Source organism: Melanotaenia boesemani, chromosome 1, assembly GCF_017639745.1.
Source record: "Melanotaenia boesemani isolate fMelBoe1 chromosome 1, fMelBoe1.pri, whole genome shotgun sequence".
NCBI lineage: Eukaryota > Metazoa > Chordata > Actinopteri > Atheriniformes > Melanotaeniidae > Melanotaenia > Melanotaenia boesemani.
The window spans coordinates 13,996,935-14,014,096 of NC_055682.1; the positions used below are offsets into that span (position 1 = coordinate 13,996,935).

The 17,162-nt window shown below is 36.6% G+C and overlaps 1 protein-coding gene across 2 annotated transcripts; it reads left to right on the forward strand.

The window, feature by feature from the left end:
* The first annotated feature begins 6,719 nt into the window (after nt 1-6,719).
* ace2 (angiotensin I converting enzyme 2) lies at nt 6,720-17,102 on the forward strand. 2 transcript variants are annotated; one of them, XM_041982212.1, is made up of 19 exons: nt 6,720-6,795; nt 7,299-7,430; nt 7,535-7,693; nt 7,985-8,078; nt 8,636-8,779; nt 8,994-9,109; nt 9,203-9,308; nt 10,265-10,362; nt 10,481-10,653; nt 11,129-11,355; nt 12,223-12,367; nt 12,585-12,683; nt 13,171-13,293; nt 13,660-13,838; nt 14,984-15,042; nt 15,154-15,251; nt 15,367-15,483; nt 16,486-16,680; nt 16,776-17,102. In XM_041982212.1, the coding sequence occupies exons 1-19, from the start codon at nt 6,793-6,795 to the stop codon at nt 16,876-16,878; spliced, it is 2,370 nt and encodes a 789-aa protein (XP_041838146.1). In that variant the 5' UTR covers nt 6,720-6,792; the 3' UTR covers nt 16,879-17,102. The 2 variants fall into 2 exon arrangements, with proteins under 2 accessions (XP_041838146.1, XP_041838137.1); XM_041982203.1 differs by lacking the exon at nt 6,720-6,795 and having other exon boundaries at nt 7,242-7,430.
* Nucleotides 17,103-17,162: the final 60 nt, after the last annotated feature.

The window sequence follows — 17,162 nt, forward strand, 5'->3', positions numbered from 1 at the left end:
AATCCCAACTGCCAAACAGGAAAATGTAAAAGGGGAAAACAGACAACATCCAAATATATAAATCCACGAGAAGCCCGATGAGGTTCAGGCCGACCGCGCGTTATCCCCGGGCGTCAATCCAAAGTTCCCAGATTCTCCTTGAGATCCTCCATCCTGCTGCTGGTTTCTGGGGGATCACTCACACTCCCGCTCACACACGCACACACATGCACACACATGCAGGACGCGGCTAAGCCCAGGTCAGTGGTGTGAGGATGCGTGTTGAGTCTGCGATCATGGGTCGCCTCCGAGTAGTGTAAATTCAGCCGAAAAAACAGGAAGAGCCACCAAAACGTTTCAAAATAGAAATCTGGGTCAAGGGAAATGAGCAAAAATGACACACGAGAGACGTACAAAACAGCTGATTCTGACTACAAACGACCATCGATGACAAGATATAAACGCGCGACACCAGGAGTATCTTGGTATGATCTGTCCAAGGACTATTTTTAAAGCTTTCCACAAACATTGAGCTTTAAATTTTTAGACTTGCCCCAGCTTTTCCGGTTTTGCTGTAGTTCTTTTTCACACGATTGATGCAGACTGGATTTGTGGCCTGAAGATTGTGCAGACTGAGAGGATGAGAGAAGGCTGAAGGAAAACCCGGAGACGGGGATGTATGTGGACAGGGAATGGCCAATGAAAATTTAATCATGTCAGGACACACTGATGGAGTTTAGGCTATGCTTAGAGCAAGAAACAGGCTAAATTTCTTCATACTTAGCTTGAACCTTATTGATTGATTACAATTCAAAGCGAATATAAAGACTAAAACTGTAAATTAGTTAATATTCAATACGTTGCACCAAATGGAACCAGTAAAGAGTCACTGCTGGACACAGAGATGTAACACTTCAGAAGAGCAGACACCCTAACTCAGCTCGCCTGAATCAGCACAGGTATTAATCAGACTGCTGTGATACAAGGCAGCTTTAGAATTAAAAGTAAGTAAGTAAACAACAACAACAAAAAAAAGACAAGCCATGTTTTTTTTATTTATTTTAATGTAATTATTTTATAAAACAGGAACTATTTTTTTTATTTTTATTTATTTAGTGACATTCATCAAATGTTCAGTTTGTGACAAGGATAAAAACAACAAAAAACACACACTATAAGGTTAAAAGAAAAAAGAAAGTATTGTAGCCTATTTTCCAAATTATACACAATCTTTTGTGAATAACAGCGGAGTCAAAAAGAAGAGAGTAAAACTTGACCATTCTGTGTTGCTGAAAGTTATTTTACATTTATTTTTTAAAACTTGTTTCAGGTTAGAGTGGCATTCATTATTGTGAGCCTGAATTAATTCAGAGAGTTAATTTATTTAGCGAGCGTAACTATACTTCAAACTGATGGTTTCTGTTCATAATGGAACAAATATATTTGACAGACATGTCAAACTTTAAACCCCTGAAATTGCATTAAAATGGAAGCAAAATATATTTGTGTATGGCAGATCTGTCTTTATCATTAAGTCTGGTTTCATTTTGATTAGAAAGTTACATCTGAATTACTGAAACACTTGACATCCTTTACACTTATTTATTTCACGTGAGCAGACAAAAATGCATTAAATGAAAGTTAAGCTTTATGAATTATGTAGAGCATTAGTTGGATATTAAATAAACTGAGGTAAGATTATGAAAGAAAAAAACAGTCCATATTTCTTCTGGCAGTGACTCACAGATAAGGATTCAGAATTTTCCAAAATCATCCATTCACTCACTCTAACAAAAAAAAAAAAAAAAAAAAAAAATCCAAAACCTGACTTGTAGAATTGTAAGTAATATCTATGACTAGAAAGTTGGTTATCCTGTTTCTGCATGTTTAGTATCTCTATGCCGTGTCTTCATAGCCTTGAATGTCTTGCCTAAAACATGTACTTGCTTTCAGTACTATGTCTTACTTTATTTACCAAGATATATTTTCATACTGTAAATGCACATGCTGTTTTCCTGCTGGATTTAGAGATGACAGTATGTTTTTGCAACCTGCAAGAAAAAAATTAACCACATCTAAAAGCTGCAAGGGACAATACCAGTGCTCTGTATAAAGAAAAGTCCCTGACATCAAGGCAGACTGAATATCCTGCAGACACAGAAATGAGTAAAAATGTCTGCCTCCTCAAAGAATCAGTTAGCTAAATTTCACTCCCTCTGGTCCCCTGTGAGTAGCTCCATCACCTAGTGGAGGTGGAGGATTGTGACCTCGTCTCTTTGGGGCTGAATGTTGGCGGGGGATGCCTGATGGCTGCGGGTCCTTCGTGGTTTCCCACTGTTGGGATCTGGGCTGCTCCTCTTGGGTGGCGGCTCTGTGTCTGGCCCTATCGGGGGCTGTGGGGGTATGCAGTTGGGGTTGCCTCGTGGCAGTGGGGAGTGGGGCCCTGGGCCCTTCGCTCTGGTCGTCCTGGATGGCCAGTGCCTTGGAGGCTTGGCGGTTACCAATCTTGGACTGCTGGGGCCTGTGCCCCATGACAGTGGGGGGCTCTGGCCGAGGCCTTTCTCTGCCGCCATCTGGGTGGGTCTGGAGTGGTCTTAGTGGTGGGGTGGCTTGGGTTCGTGCTCCGGGATTACTGCTGACTGCCCGGGTCTCTGGGCTGTCCTAGTCTGCCTCTAGCCTCCAGAGAGACATGGTCGCATTTGCACGATCACACTCATCTCTGCTCAATCCTCATTTCTCACCCTCTGCATGCTGACACAGTCACTGACTTGTCCAGTGGGTTTATACACTAAGAGCTACTTTTGTGTGTGTGTGTGTTTCTGATACTTTGGTTGTTGTCTTGATACACATTTGTTTTTTGTTTTTATTTATTTATTTTATTTTGTTGTTGTTGTTCTGGTTATTTATTTATTTTAGGAGGTCATGATTATTGTCAACTTTTCTTTCTTGTAAAAGTCATAGGGAATTCTCTGTTGTGTTTCTGTACAGGTGTAACAGTTGGTTCTCTGAAGTTAAATTGGATTGAGCGGTCATTGCCTTCTATCTGCTGTATCTTTTTCTCCTCTTTCTTTTTTCTAAATTCCTTTTTACTTCTGTTCAATATTGTCCTTTCCCATGTCCCCTCTGGTCAGGTCCAGCATGACTATGTAAATTCCATAATTAAAAATAAATACATAAGATTTAAAAAAAAAGCACATTTGCTTGGCACAACACAACAGCCAGACCATCATTCTGCTGCTATGATACTGGACAGGACATGACAATATATATATATATATATATATATATATATATATATATATATATATATATATATATATATATATATATATATATGAAAGGGAATAGATTAATATACAGAATACAGAAACCATGACTATTAGCAAAACTTAACTGTTTTCATCCTTCTTATTAACAGCTGTGACTCTAAACTGCTTAACTGCAAACTTACCAGACAAGTAGAGGTCTACAGCTAAATGATGTCCACTGAACAGATTTTTTTTGCTGAATGTGTGTTTCCTGAACACTAAGCCGGGTCGTTGTCAGGTCCATTTGCAGTGAATAGCCTATAGCCTCTAGGCTCAGTCTGTATATAGACACGTCTACTGTAAACTTGCACTTGCAGCAAATTTAAGGCTCTGCAGATTGACGGTAACCTGCCATAGGCCTGTGGAAACAAGAAAGCAAGTGTTGGGCTACTAATGTTTTATATGCAGTGTATATGTATTTGCACTTTATTCACAACTTTCAACAGTACCAATATAAAGAATGGAGACTCCTCTTATTCTTATCAATTTTATGTAGCGCCATTAGAGTAAATACTGATTCTCTCAGTCCTGGTTCTGCTGGATCTCACTGCTAACTTTGATAGATCACAGAATTCTGTTGCACAGGCTGGAAAACTGAATTGGACTTTTTAGAGTGGTCCTTATTGGTTCAGGCTTTACTTAGAAGGCCAGAGTTTTTTTTTTTTTTTTTTTTTTTAATCCGAGGAAGTGGCCATGACTTGTGGAGTTCCCCAGGGGTCAGTTCTTGGACCGCTTCTGTTTAGCTTGTATATGCTCAGTTTGGGTCATATATTACACAACTTTAACATTGATTATCACAGTTATGTAAACAATGCACAACTTCATGTGTCTCTGTCACCAGATGACTGTGGCCCAATAGACTTATAGTGTGTCAGTGTCTGGAGCAAATAAACACTTAGATGAGGGACAATATTCTACATTTAAATGAAGACAAAACTAAGATTATTCAAGAAATGAGGGTCAGCAGTGGTAGACTTTCTGATACTCAGGCTCATGAAATCAGTTACTAACATAATTTGTAACTTTAGAGTATTAATAGACTCAGATCTGACTTTGAACAGCCACATCGCGACTGTCACCAAGGCAGCTTTTAACTGGCTCAAAGACATCAGTGGACTTATAGGTTTTATCTCCCTGAAGGACCAGGAGAAACTCACCTATGCGTTCATCTCCAGTAGACTGGATTACTATAATGGTTTTTTAACAGCTAAAAAAGAGCTTTAAAAAGAGCAGCTCATCCAGAACGCTGCTGCTAGAGTTTTCAGCAGAACTAAGAGATCATCACAACAGTTTAAAATCTTTATTCTGGCTTCCAGTCAGTCACAGAATAGATTTTAAAACCCTTCTGATTGTTTACTTATTTAATTTATTTATTTATTTATTTTTTACTTTTTACTGATTTTACTGACCCTAAATCAAGGAATAGGGCCCAGAATACATCTGTGAAATGTTCAGCGAATATAAACCTAGCAGAGCTCTTAGATCCGAGAACTTGAGCCAGCTAGTCCTAGTCCAAATGTACACATGTACACATGTTTAAATCCAGAAACATTCATTTTCTAAAGTGTCTATGCATGAAATCTTAATGGTATCTTTTAAGTCCCGTCTTTTCACCTTGGCTTTTAACACCAAATGAGATGTTGACATTTTATTTTATTTTATTTTATTTTATGCATTTTTTTAAATAAGATGTTATGTGCACATTGTGGCACTTTGTTTTATCTACCTGGCGTTATAAATAAAGTTTTAGTTGCAGTATCTTTTAACCTATCTAGACTGTTGCTTGCTTTTAAAATTTTGATTTAATTGAGTTGTATGTTATTTTATTATGATTTTTTCAATGTGTTAATATGATTTTTGTTTATCTTTATAATATTTTATGTACTTTTAATGTTGTGTCGGCATCCAGCTGCAATTCTCTTAATTATTTTATTTTATTTTTTATGTAATGAACATAGTATGTAAGGCAGTTAGTGATAATTAATTTTATGAATATTTTTAAAAGTATAAAGAAAGGAAAAAAGTCTACCAAACTAAGTTTTTAAAGCCTTAATGGACATTATTTAGCTTTTTTTATAAAAAGAGGCTTAAGTCAATCCAAAGTCAATATAGAGAAAAAAACAAGACAAACAATGATGCATCCACAAATTCACCCTTTGAAAAACCAGGAAAGAACCCACTCATGCACATGGAGAACTTGCGACTACCAAACATAAAGATTCTTGCAGAGAATTGAACTAGTAACTGTCGGACTTTGTACTGTTCTTGTCATTCTTCATACAATAATTGTTTTAATAATATCTTTAAAGCAGTACTTTTTTGTTCTTTTACTCTTTATTTTATTACCCTTTTTTTGATGTATTGTTTTAGAATATACCTATATTTTAATACCCTGGGTGACATTTTGAATAGTTAATATTTAACTTCTTGTCTCGCTTGATACTAATTTCTTACTTGATTTGAAGTTTAAGGTTTTTTGTTTTTTATTTACATGTTTTTGTTCTTTTAATTGTCGCTTGTGTGCCAAATGACCTTTAAAGTATTTCTGGTTACACTTACGTTTGAAAGTATTGAATCCACAAGCATGTGATACCAACTTTGTCCACTTAGAGGCGCTGTTGCATCAAATGACTGTCCTTGGAAAACAGGTGCAGTCCTACTAGGTATGTTGTGACGTGTCGTGTAAGCTGTTTAGCCAGCTGCTGTCACAGTAATATCACGTGTTCCTTCCAAGAGAACATACAGATGTAGTCAAAACATGTCAAGGTAACAAAAACTTTATTATTATTATTATTTTTATCTGACAAAGAAGAAAACAGAAACTTGAACTTTTAAATGTATTATATAAAAATAGCTGTTTATTAAGGAGTTCATATTATTGTGAATTAAAAAAGAAGTACTTTTGGGTCTAAAACCCAGAGTACTGAGTGATTTGTTGGACATGTTTTAAATTTCTAGTCCATTCTTATATTTTTACTTAATTTTATTTTTATTTATAGGATTTTTTGTAGATCATCTATTGTTTTGTAGCAGAAAAGGTAAGTGTGTATTAGATAATCTTTGGTTTGGGTGATAAATGTTATTGTTAAACTTTGGCCTTGTTGCTTGTTCCTTATCAGTATTTACAACAAGTGACTTTTATTTTATACATTGTATTGGGAAATCTGCCACCAAGACATTCACAAACTGTTCAATTGTTTCTGATATTGTATTCCCGCTTTCACATCATATATTATTTTGAAATGACTTTACTTATAATGATTATGAAAATCCATAGAAAGCAGGTGGACATTAGCTTGATCTTGTGTTCGTAGCATTTTTGGTCAGCAGATTACCTGAATGTAATCTTTTTTTCCTGTATGATTTGCAGTTATTTGGTGTCATTTACAGACTCAAAGACAAAGACTTCTTCTTTTTAAAAGTGCCGTCACATGAAATTAAGATACTTTCAGGAGGTTTTGTTGTCATCGCAGAACATGAGATAAATGAATCGAGTGTTGATGTCATGGTGAGAAGCTAAACTAAAATTAGTTATTTATTTAATTATGGTTGTTGTAATGCTTGCTTTGTTCACCATGCTCTCCAACTGTGTGATTTCAGATTTAATGCCAAAGCATTTTGTTTTATCATGTTTATAGGCTGACTACTACCACCAGCACACCTTATCAGATAAAATAAACAAATATAAACTCTTACAAGAGAGATATGTGCCTATTTTGTGTTATAGTCTGATAATGTATCACATATTCCCTGCATTGTAAAGACAGCCAAAGTGATGTTCTTTGCTACTCTGAGCATCATATCTGGAAAAGAAAACTCAGACACACCTTCTTTTATGGCTCTGAGGTCCAAAGGCCAAGGCAGCCCATAATATTACTAAACCATATAACAGTACAGTGAGCTTCCTTTTCAGAGTTACATTGTATGTGTGTGGATGGAGCAGAAGCATCCAGGATGGCTGCACGGATTCTTGTAACATTGTTGGCTATGTCCTGTGCTGTTTATGCTCAGTCAGATGTGGAGACCGCAGCCAGAGAGTTTCTGCAGATCTTTGACAAGGAGGCCACTGCCCGGATGTACAATTACTCGCTGGCATCATGGGCTTACAACACCGACATTACACAGGAGAACTCAGACAAACTGGTAGGCTTTAAAAAAAGTTGAATGCTCTAAATCATTGATCTTGTCCTGCTAATGAGTTTGGTTGCAGATTATGGATTCTAAGTATCAGTTTATAATCTACACAGTCAAAAGAGGGGCAAATTTGGAGCACCTTCTACACCCAGATGTCAGAACAATCCCAGAAATATCCCATCGACCAGATTAAGGACCCAATAATCAAATTACAGCTTATTTCTCTACAAGACAAAGGCTCTGGTGCTCTTTCCCCAGATAAAGCTTCACATGTAAGAACAACACCCTTTCACTGTTTTTCACTGTTATACTGTTTTTAGCCACGATAACCTAATGTGTGTGTTTTATCATTCAAGCCTGAAGCCACACTTATTACATAATTTTTTTCATGACATGTAAATTGTTATTAGTTTATAAGGAAGAGTCTCTTCTTTAATTTATGTTTCTAGTCTCTTTAAAGGCTGAGATTTGTACAATCAAAGAGACATGTTTCACTTTCTTGATGTGCCAAACATCTCATGCATGCATCTTTTCACTTTGTTCTCTTTGAAATCTTTTTGTAGCTGAGTAAAGTCATGAGTGAGATGAGTACGATCTACAGCACAGCAACAGTGTGTCTGCTCGACGACCCCCTGAACTGCCAGACTTTGGAGCCAGGTATGCTCTGCTGATGAGGACCTGTCATAGTAACACAACAGTTATGCAACACAGCCAATGAGAAGACAAAGATCCTGTTGAGATAATCTGAATGTTTGTATCTGTAATCTTCACTTTGACAAATATCATAAACACACACATTTCCGGTGCTGGGAAGTAGTAATTTTCCATCGAATATAAGCTCTTTTTTAAAATGTCTTGAATGTTTTAATTTATAAACATGTTTGATGGGTCAAAGTGTGAGAGCTAAAGCAACCAGGACATCTGCTAGGACGCTTGTAATCCAATTATGCTTTTTTTTCAGCTGTTACTTTTACACATTTGTTTCAGACTGACTTTAAAAACTTTCTTCTCATATTGAACTGTTTCATAAGCTTTCATAATACAATAGTGGAAAAAGCTTTGGAACTTTTTAAATAATTATATGTAATACTACAGGTAAAAGTTCCATGTTTAATATTTTATATATAAGTACAGAAGTACTTGTTGCCCTCATTAAAGCTAAATGTATTCAAACACATAATATATAGTATAATTGTCCCCTTTTCTATTTACAGGCCTGGAACATATAATGGCAAACAGTCAAAACTATGCTGAGCGTCTTCATGTGTGGGAGGGCTGGAGGAAAGAAGTGGGGAAGAGGATGAGGCCTCTGTATGAAGACTATGTGGACCTGAAAAATGAAGCAGCCAAACTAAATGGTGATGAATAAAAAACAAGATAATGTTTTTTATGTGTAAATGAAGGCAAAGCTTCAGTGTCCTTCTGAAAACAGAAGAAAAAACTTGTATGACTGTGGACGGCTGAAGATGACTTTAAACAGAGATACAGAGCTGCTAATGTTCTCTGATCAGACCTGATGGCCCTTCATTTTTTATTTTTATATGTTCCTTTGTGACACACATACATGTGCAGGTTTTGAAGACTATGGAGCTTACTGGAGATATAACTATGAGACTATTGAAGAAGACAGTCAGTTCAAGTACGACAGAGATCAGCTGATGGCAGATGTCCGCTCAGTATATCAACAGGTATGCTCACATCAGTGGGTTTGGTTATGTTGCATATGGTTTTATAGTCATTAGAAAAAACAAATCTTATATTTAGTCATTTGTTTTTTACAGATCCTGCCTTTGTACAAGGAGCTTCATGCCTATGTGAGAGCCAAGCTTATGGAGGTCTACCCAGGACACATCGACTCAGAGGGCCTTCTGCCAGCCCACCTGCTGGGTATGCAGCCTTTTTGAAAGTTGCCAATTTTTTTAACGTTGCTGCTAATATAATTTTTATTTATTTATTTATTATTCTATCATTTATTTTGAGTAAGTCTGATATGTTATAAGAGTCACTGATTTACTGCCATATACATTAAAAACAGTTTCACTACTATTTTTCCTGAAAAGGTCAGAATACTGAAAATTAAAGATATTTATTAAAGCCAGTATTAAAGACAATGGGGGTAAAGAGGTTCACTCCTCTGTAAAAGACTGTATAAAGAAGACAACACATAAGGATAAAATAAGGACAGAATGTATGAAATCAGTTTTGGGAACACAACTTTTGTGTAAATTTCTATTTCTACAGTTCATTATGAATATTTCTTTCCTTTCATCTTTTCATCTCTGAATTTTTTGTCTTTTTTTCCTCATCAGGTTTCATCTGAATTATTCCTGGCCTTGTTTTCTTTTAGCTTTCATTTGTCCTTCAAATCTGTACCCTCTGTTATTTTGGGTGTGATTGGTGGGACAGCCATACATACATCACATTAATCTCTGCACAGTATCATCCTTTTAGCTTATGCACTGTCCCCTGAGTGATGTATTGTTTCATGCAGAAGCAGGAAGGAGCAGTTTCACAACTCTTACCTCTGTAGTCTAGTTCTCTACTCTCAGAAAAGATACAGCTAAGGGACTAGAAAGATGCGATCATTTGAGATTTAATTTCAGAACTGAAATATGTTATCCAGATACAATCACTGCAACTTTGCTCCACTGGAAAAATGACAAAACCGATGTAACATGTTAGGTTTAACAGAAACGAGTGTAGCCTCAACCCTTTATGAAATGTTTTGATTAATCATGCCTCCAGTTTAGATTAAATATATCTGATTACAATCCACTTTTAGAAGAACTTGTCAGCATCTCCTAAAGTTACCTAGAGTGGAAAATAATTGTTTGTGTTGACAGGTGACATGTGGGGAAGGTTCTGGACCAACTTGTACCCCTTAACAGTGCCATACCCTGAAAAACCTGATATTGATGTCAGCAAAACCATGGTGGAGATGGTACGTTGCATTTCTCTGTAAAACAACACCAAGTCATTCATTTTAAACATTGAAACTACATTTACAGTTAAGTGGATGTGGTGATAAAGAATTTCCCTGCAACTGCTTGACTCTACAGGATTGGGATGAGACTCGGCTTTTTAAAGAAGCAGAGAATTTCTTCACATCTGTGGGCCTGGAGGAGATGTTTCCAAACTTCTGGACCAACTCTATGCTGGTGCAGCCCAACGATGGACGCAAGGTGGTCTGTCACCCCACAGCCTGGGACATGGGAAACAGAGAGGACTTCAGGTGGGAAAAGTGCACAGATGTGCATTTAAAAAGCTGATTCCTGGCTCCTGGCTCCTGGCCAAGCTTGCTGTAGTCATAATGCAGATTAAGTTAGATCAGTTCATTTTTACAGGAGTCATAAATAAAAGTTGATAAAACAGAAAATAATCTCTGAGTCATTCTCCCCTGCTGACAAAGACAATTAAAGTCTAGGTTGTAAAGAATTGGTACACATGATTGCCCCAGCACTGACTAGTGACAAAGTTTGTCCAAATGCAAAATATTAAGTTTTATAGCTTCCTCTGTATCAGTTGGAGTTAATATTACTGAAATAAAGCTCACTGATGGAACACTCCTCCTCTCTTTAGACACAGTGTTAATGTTGGACTCATCAGTAACATGTTATTGCTCCATTTTTATTGGTGCAGTTTATCTGATATGAATGCATTACACAATGTAACTGCTGACATCAACACTTCTCCTGTGATGTCTCCAGGATTAAAATGTGCACCAAGGTCAACATGGATGACTTCCTTACAGCGCACCACGAGATGGGCCATAATAAGTACCAGATGGCTTATCGTAATCACTCCTACCTTCTGAGGGATGGAGCCAATGAGGGTTTCCATGAGGCTGTTGGAGAAATCATGTCCCTCTCAGCTGCAACACCAAAACACCTTCAGAGCCTGGGGCTCCTGCCCCCTGACTTTGTTTATGACAAAGGTAGTAGGCTGTCTGTTCTCCAAAACATCAAATCACCAGTTTTAGAGAGTGACCACCTTACCTTGCAGTTTCTGCCTGTTGCATTTTGTCTTATTTCAGCTGAAATTTTACCTTTTTTCTTTAAGCCCTAAACTGTATCCACAATCTAGCAATATTTTTTGACAAAGAGCTCCGATGTTCAGCTATACACTAACTGCCCAGCACCAAACCTCAGTATGACACAATGCAGTAGTGCATTCAGCTAACTAGGGATTCAAGTTAGTGTAAATCAAATAAAGCCAAAAAAAATTGCAGATTTAATCTGCTAGAAGAAACTTTGAAAATAATGTAGGATTTTGATGGAAATATGATCAAAGTTTTGGTGCAGACTCAAACTCTATGGACAGCAAGATCCCGTGTGGAGCATCTGAGCCTGCCAGAGCTAGGAGTTCTATATTATCTAGTGACATGTAGAGTCAGAGGTGCCTACATAACTAGCAAGACAGACAATATAGGAAACTATCTCCTCTTCTAAATGAGAGGAAAACTGGACAGAGTGTGTAGCAGTATAGACAAGAGGCTGGACTAAGTGGGGAGAGCCTGACAGGACCAGGCTAAAGCTCAATGTGGAACTACAGTAAACTTCAGTGTCATTGCAAGTTTGATATTAGCAGCTTACAGATTTAAAATAGCTTCAGCACCACAGAGACATGCCACAATAACATGACTTTTGGGAATTCTGCTAAATGTTTAAAAGCCTATCATTTATTGACTGTGTCTGATAAGGCATGTCTTATTAAGAGAGTATGAGATGCCTTTAATTTATTTGCTAAAAATAATTTCATGACTTTCCTTCTCTCTTTGTCATTATCCTTTTTTCCCCTGCAGAAACTAATATCAACTTCCTGCTGAAACAGGCACTCACCATCGTGGCTACGCTGCCGTTCACCTACATGTTGGAGGAGTGGAGGTGGCAGGTGTTTGCAGAGAACATCTCTAAAGATGAATGGATGAAACGCTGGTGGGAGATGAAGTAAGCAAAATTTGCAACAAGGCCGCTGTCAGTGATGCGGCTCTTATACGTATTTTTGGATATGCACATCTAGGCTAACACTAGTTCTAGCTGCACTGTGAGCAAAAATGGTATAAAATTTGATACACATACTGGTATTTTATGCTGTGCAATTTAGCATCTGCTTTGTTGCAGGTGATCAGCTTGTATCAGTCTTAATTCTGTGTTGTCTTAACAGGAGAGAGCTGGTAGGAGTTGTGGAGCCGGTACCAAGAGATGAAACTTACTGTGACCCACCTGCTTTGTTCCATGTATCTGGAGACTATTCTTTCATCAGGTAACCATCTTACTGTAAAGCTGATCTGATTGGTCAGGAAGGACATTGTCAGTTCCCTTTACTAACACTGTTCTTGTGGTTTACTTGAAATCTCACAGAAAGTATATTTTATGTTAGCCTCAAACATTTAGATACAATAAAACCTGACATAAACACAACCAACGGATACTCTTTAAACATAATCATTTACCATAAAACGCTGTGTCACTTTACTGTGTAGCAGACGGGAAGCAGTATAAAATGTGACATTAAACCTGCTTTTAAGATAGCTTTAAAAGTGTTTGTTTGATATCTGTATTTGATAATACCTGTTGGCTTCATATATTTTAAAAGAACAATCACACATATCTAAGAACATGATTAAACTGAAAGAAAAATTTGGTCAGATGAAAAAATGTATGCAGAATTCAGATGAAAAACTTTTTCACCTGTTTAACCTGAAGATTTCACAAATTCCTGTGTGTTTGCTGCTTGATTCTTAACACAGGTACTTCACGAGAACCATCTTCCAGTTTCAGTTCCAAAAAGCCCTCTGTAACGCAACTAATCATGAAGGCCCCTTGCCTACATGTGACATTACTGGCTCTTTAGAAGCAGGAACCAAACTGAGGTACACACAGCTTCTTGTTTCTCTTCAAACTTTTTTTTTTGTACACTATAGTGTTACACAAAATTAGGAAAGCATGCAGCAACTTCATACTGATATGATTTGCCATATATGGACTGATATTTCTGATGCTAATCTCAGATATATTAAAGAGGGCTTCTTTGCAGCTGTGCATGCTAGTAAATTTGTATAAGTGCAATATAACCATCATTAATAAAACTTTGCTTATCTCTTTATGAAAACAACATGTCAATGTCATTTTGATACAGCACATGTTTATTTTATAATAATGATAAATTACATGGTTATAAACACATGGATGTTTTATCTCTCTCTCTCTCTTTCTCATTTATTTATTTATTTGGTCAGGAATATGTTGGAGCTGGGAAGGTCCCAGTCCTGGACAAGGGCTTTGCAAACAATATCTGGAGACATTAACATGGATGCTCGTCCCCTTTTAGATTATTTTCAAACACTTTATGACTGGCTGAAGGAGGAAAACGCCAAACACAACAGGGTTGTTGGCTGGAAGACAACAACAGATCCATGTGAGTACAAAAATGAATCTATTAGTTATTACCATAGCTCTACACATAATTAACTTAGCTCAGAGTAATGAAATGAGAACAGTTATATCACTGTGATGGTAAATATGATGCTGTCTATTCTAAAGTTCTAAATAATCTGTACAAACATGGGAATAGAAAAACATTGTTTTGTAATTTTTATGGGATCAGTAATCCCCTTAAGCCATGTTTTCATCATGATTTCTAGCTTCCAAACAGATGCTTGGATGTTTTCATTCCTTAGTTACCTGACATTTACTTCATAGTATACATGACATCCATCATTCTCTATTCATGTTCAGCATGTCCTAAGACCCTGGTGTTTCCTTGCTTTAACAAATTTAGCTGAATCTAATGGCTTGTTGTCAGACTTACAAAAAACTTGCTGACAACTTGTTGAGGACGTTCATTAATTTAAATACCTTTAAAAAATTCAGCCACTGTAAGGAACATGATCGAGAGCCACCATTCTAGTCTCTTTGTTCTGATTTACCCAAACAGCCTATGAGCTTTAACTGATTAACAGTTCCTTCCTGCTGCTGCATGCTGAACCTTGTTTCCAGACGTTGTGCTACAGACTTCACAGTCTTACAACTGGAACTTTATATATATGGTGCAGACATGTCTCAGTCTTTTCATTCTGTAGTATTCCATGCTGTCTTACTTAGTTCTATTACAAAAAATAGCTTTATAAAGCAGTATTATGTTAATAAAGTTCACACAGTTAAAGTAAAAGAGAAAAAAAAACTAAAAACATACAAATTGTATGAGTGAGCAATTATTTTGCAGTATGCAATAATGATGTGGGAAATTGTACTTTTCCTGTTGAAACATTTGTTGTTGGACTTCATGAACAATCAGTGATGAAAACTCAAAAAAACCCTCTGAACATTTTAAGGAAGTGGGTATACAGACTTTAGACGTCCAAGAATGTCCATTAGTAAAAAGTGCTTTTTCTGCAGAACATGCATATGATGCTTGCTTACATGTGGTGTATTGAGCAAGAAGACTTTTACTAGGAATAAATAACTTGCTTAGCACAATTTTAATGGAAACTTAAAATAATGTAGAGAATAAGAAGTAAATGTCACATTTTATTAGAAGCAGTGACTTAATTTTTCTTACAGATTCAGAGTACGCCATTCAAGTGAGACTAAGTTTGAAGGCTGCCATGGGCGATGATGCTGTGAGTATTTTAGAAGTTTTATTTAAGTAAAAATGGGAGGAATTTAGCAGCTATAAGATGAGGTACAGTATATTTGATATGATAAATATTAATATACTATGTTTGTTTTAGTATTCCTGGAATGACAATGAGCTGTACCTGTTCAAGGCCAGCATTGCTTATGCTTTGAGGCAGTACTACAGCCAACAGAATCAGACTCTTCACTTCACGTGAGTGGGCTGCATTATCCTGAAGCTGATACTATAAAATTGTGAAGTCTCCTTTTAAACTTTGTTTGTGCTTATCAATATTTGTGTGAAAGTTTTTCACTATTGTCTTCTTCAGATCAGAGAATGTCCTCACCTATAAGATTACTCCCAGGATCTCTTTCTACATCGTGGTCACCAACCCTGAAACTCCTTCTATTTATATTCCCAAGAGTGTTGTGGAGGAAGCCATCAGGTGAGGCACATATTTCATTCAACGCACAGAACACCAGGTCATTTCATGCTTAATTTATTTAACCCCACCAATCTTCTAGTAGGTTCATGTGGCTTTGCAAAGTCCTAAAACAGCTCTACCTGTAGTTTACTTGAAGTCAGATACTACAGAAGTTTGGCCTTCACAGCTACTGTTCTTCAGCTTGGGTCCACACCCTGTACAGAGTCTGGTTGTATTTATTGTAAAAAAAAAAAAAAAAAAAAAAAAAAATAAATAAATAAATATATATATATATATATATATATATCAATTTACTACATTTATTTAGAACCAGTAATACAGACTTATTGTTATAAAGATGTTGTTTCCGCTCTAATCCATGATTTTGATTAAGCTGAGGTAAAAATGTAATTTTTTTATGACATTTGGCTGCTTAAGGTTAGTTAAACTTTGACTGATGAATAGGCACAAATGTTGATAAGAAACAAACCACCAGTAAAATCTACAAGGCAGTAATAGAGGACAAGCTGAAGTTAGTGTACGTCTGAATTCCTCCATGACACCCTCGAGTTGTACTCCATACCAAGCAGTAAGCACAGATAAAGTCCATGCTGTATCAAAGATTCATCCCTGTATTTCAGAGTCCTCCCAAATGATTTTAATCTATATAACCAAATTGGTCCTGTAAAGGTGTTCATGACTAAATCTGAATATGTTCTTTTTGGCAAAATTTAAAAATTGAATGAAAAGGAAAAAGCAAAAAGCCTAGGGCTTAAACTCTTTACATGGGAGACATTACATTTAGGAGACATTACAATAGACTCCCAGGGGATCTGATTGTCTCTGGTAATAATTTAAATTTTCCTCCAGTTGTTCAGGGATGGTAGATCTGCAGAAAGTTCTTAAATTTTCATAAAAATCATGAATTAAGAAAACAAATTAAACTTCTGTGATTTAGAAAAAAAAAGTCTAATTTTTATAGTCCTATATTGTTTAAATAACCTATTTCAAAACCACTTCTAGATTATACCGAGGTCGAATCAATGATGCCTTCCAATTGGATGACAAAACACTGGAGTTCGTGGGTATCCCACCAACACTGACCCCACCCAAGGAACAGCCAGTGGAGGTTTGGCTGGTGGTGTTTGGCGTGGTTATGGGCATCGTGGTGCTAACGGGCATCTACCTCGTCATCTCTGGTATCATGGAGCGCAAGAAGTGGGTCCTGTTTCTATCTCTCTATTTTCCTTTCTGTCATAGCTGACTAGTCACGTTGATGATACTAAAACATGTTGTGTGTCTTGTATTTGTAGGAAACCTGCAAAGGCAGTTGTGGAAAATCCTTATAGTTCAGACGCTGGTGGACAGAGCAACAATGCCTACGAGGACAGTGACAATGAACAAACTGGATTCTAAGTCTCTGAAGGACAAAGACAACGTTGATGCTTCTGCATAAAAGTGTAATGTGAATATGTGTGAAAGTTTTAGTTTGTTTTAATGAAATATTTAATCATTTTGCCCCTCATTAGCAAAAACAAGGTATGCTTCCTTGCTGTATACTAATGCACTTAAACTGTATAGTACATTTATTTTCTTAGTGTTTTTACATGTAATGGCTGTGGCAAAAATTTTAAATGTTGTTAATAGCAATATAATAAAGTACATTAATTAAACTGTAAATACTAAGTCAATATAACTCT

Coding starts and splice junctions, on each gene's coding strand:
- ace2 (XM_041982203.1), top strand. CDS start 7,242: ATGGCTGCACGGATTCTTGTAACATTGTTGGCTATGTCCTGTGCTGTT. Junction 7,694..7,984: donor CCCCAGATAAAGCTTCACAT/GTAAGAACAACA, acceptor ATCTTTTTGTAG/CTGAGTAAAGTCATGAGTGA. Junction 9,110..9,202: donor TCCGCTCAGTATATCAACAG/GTATGCTCACAT, acceptor TGTTTTTTACAG/ATCCTGCCTTTGTACAAGGA.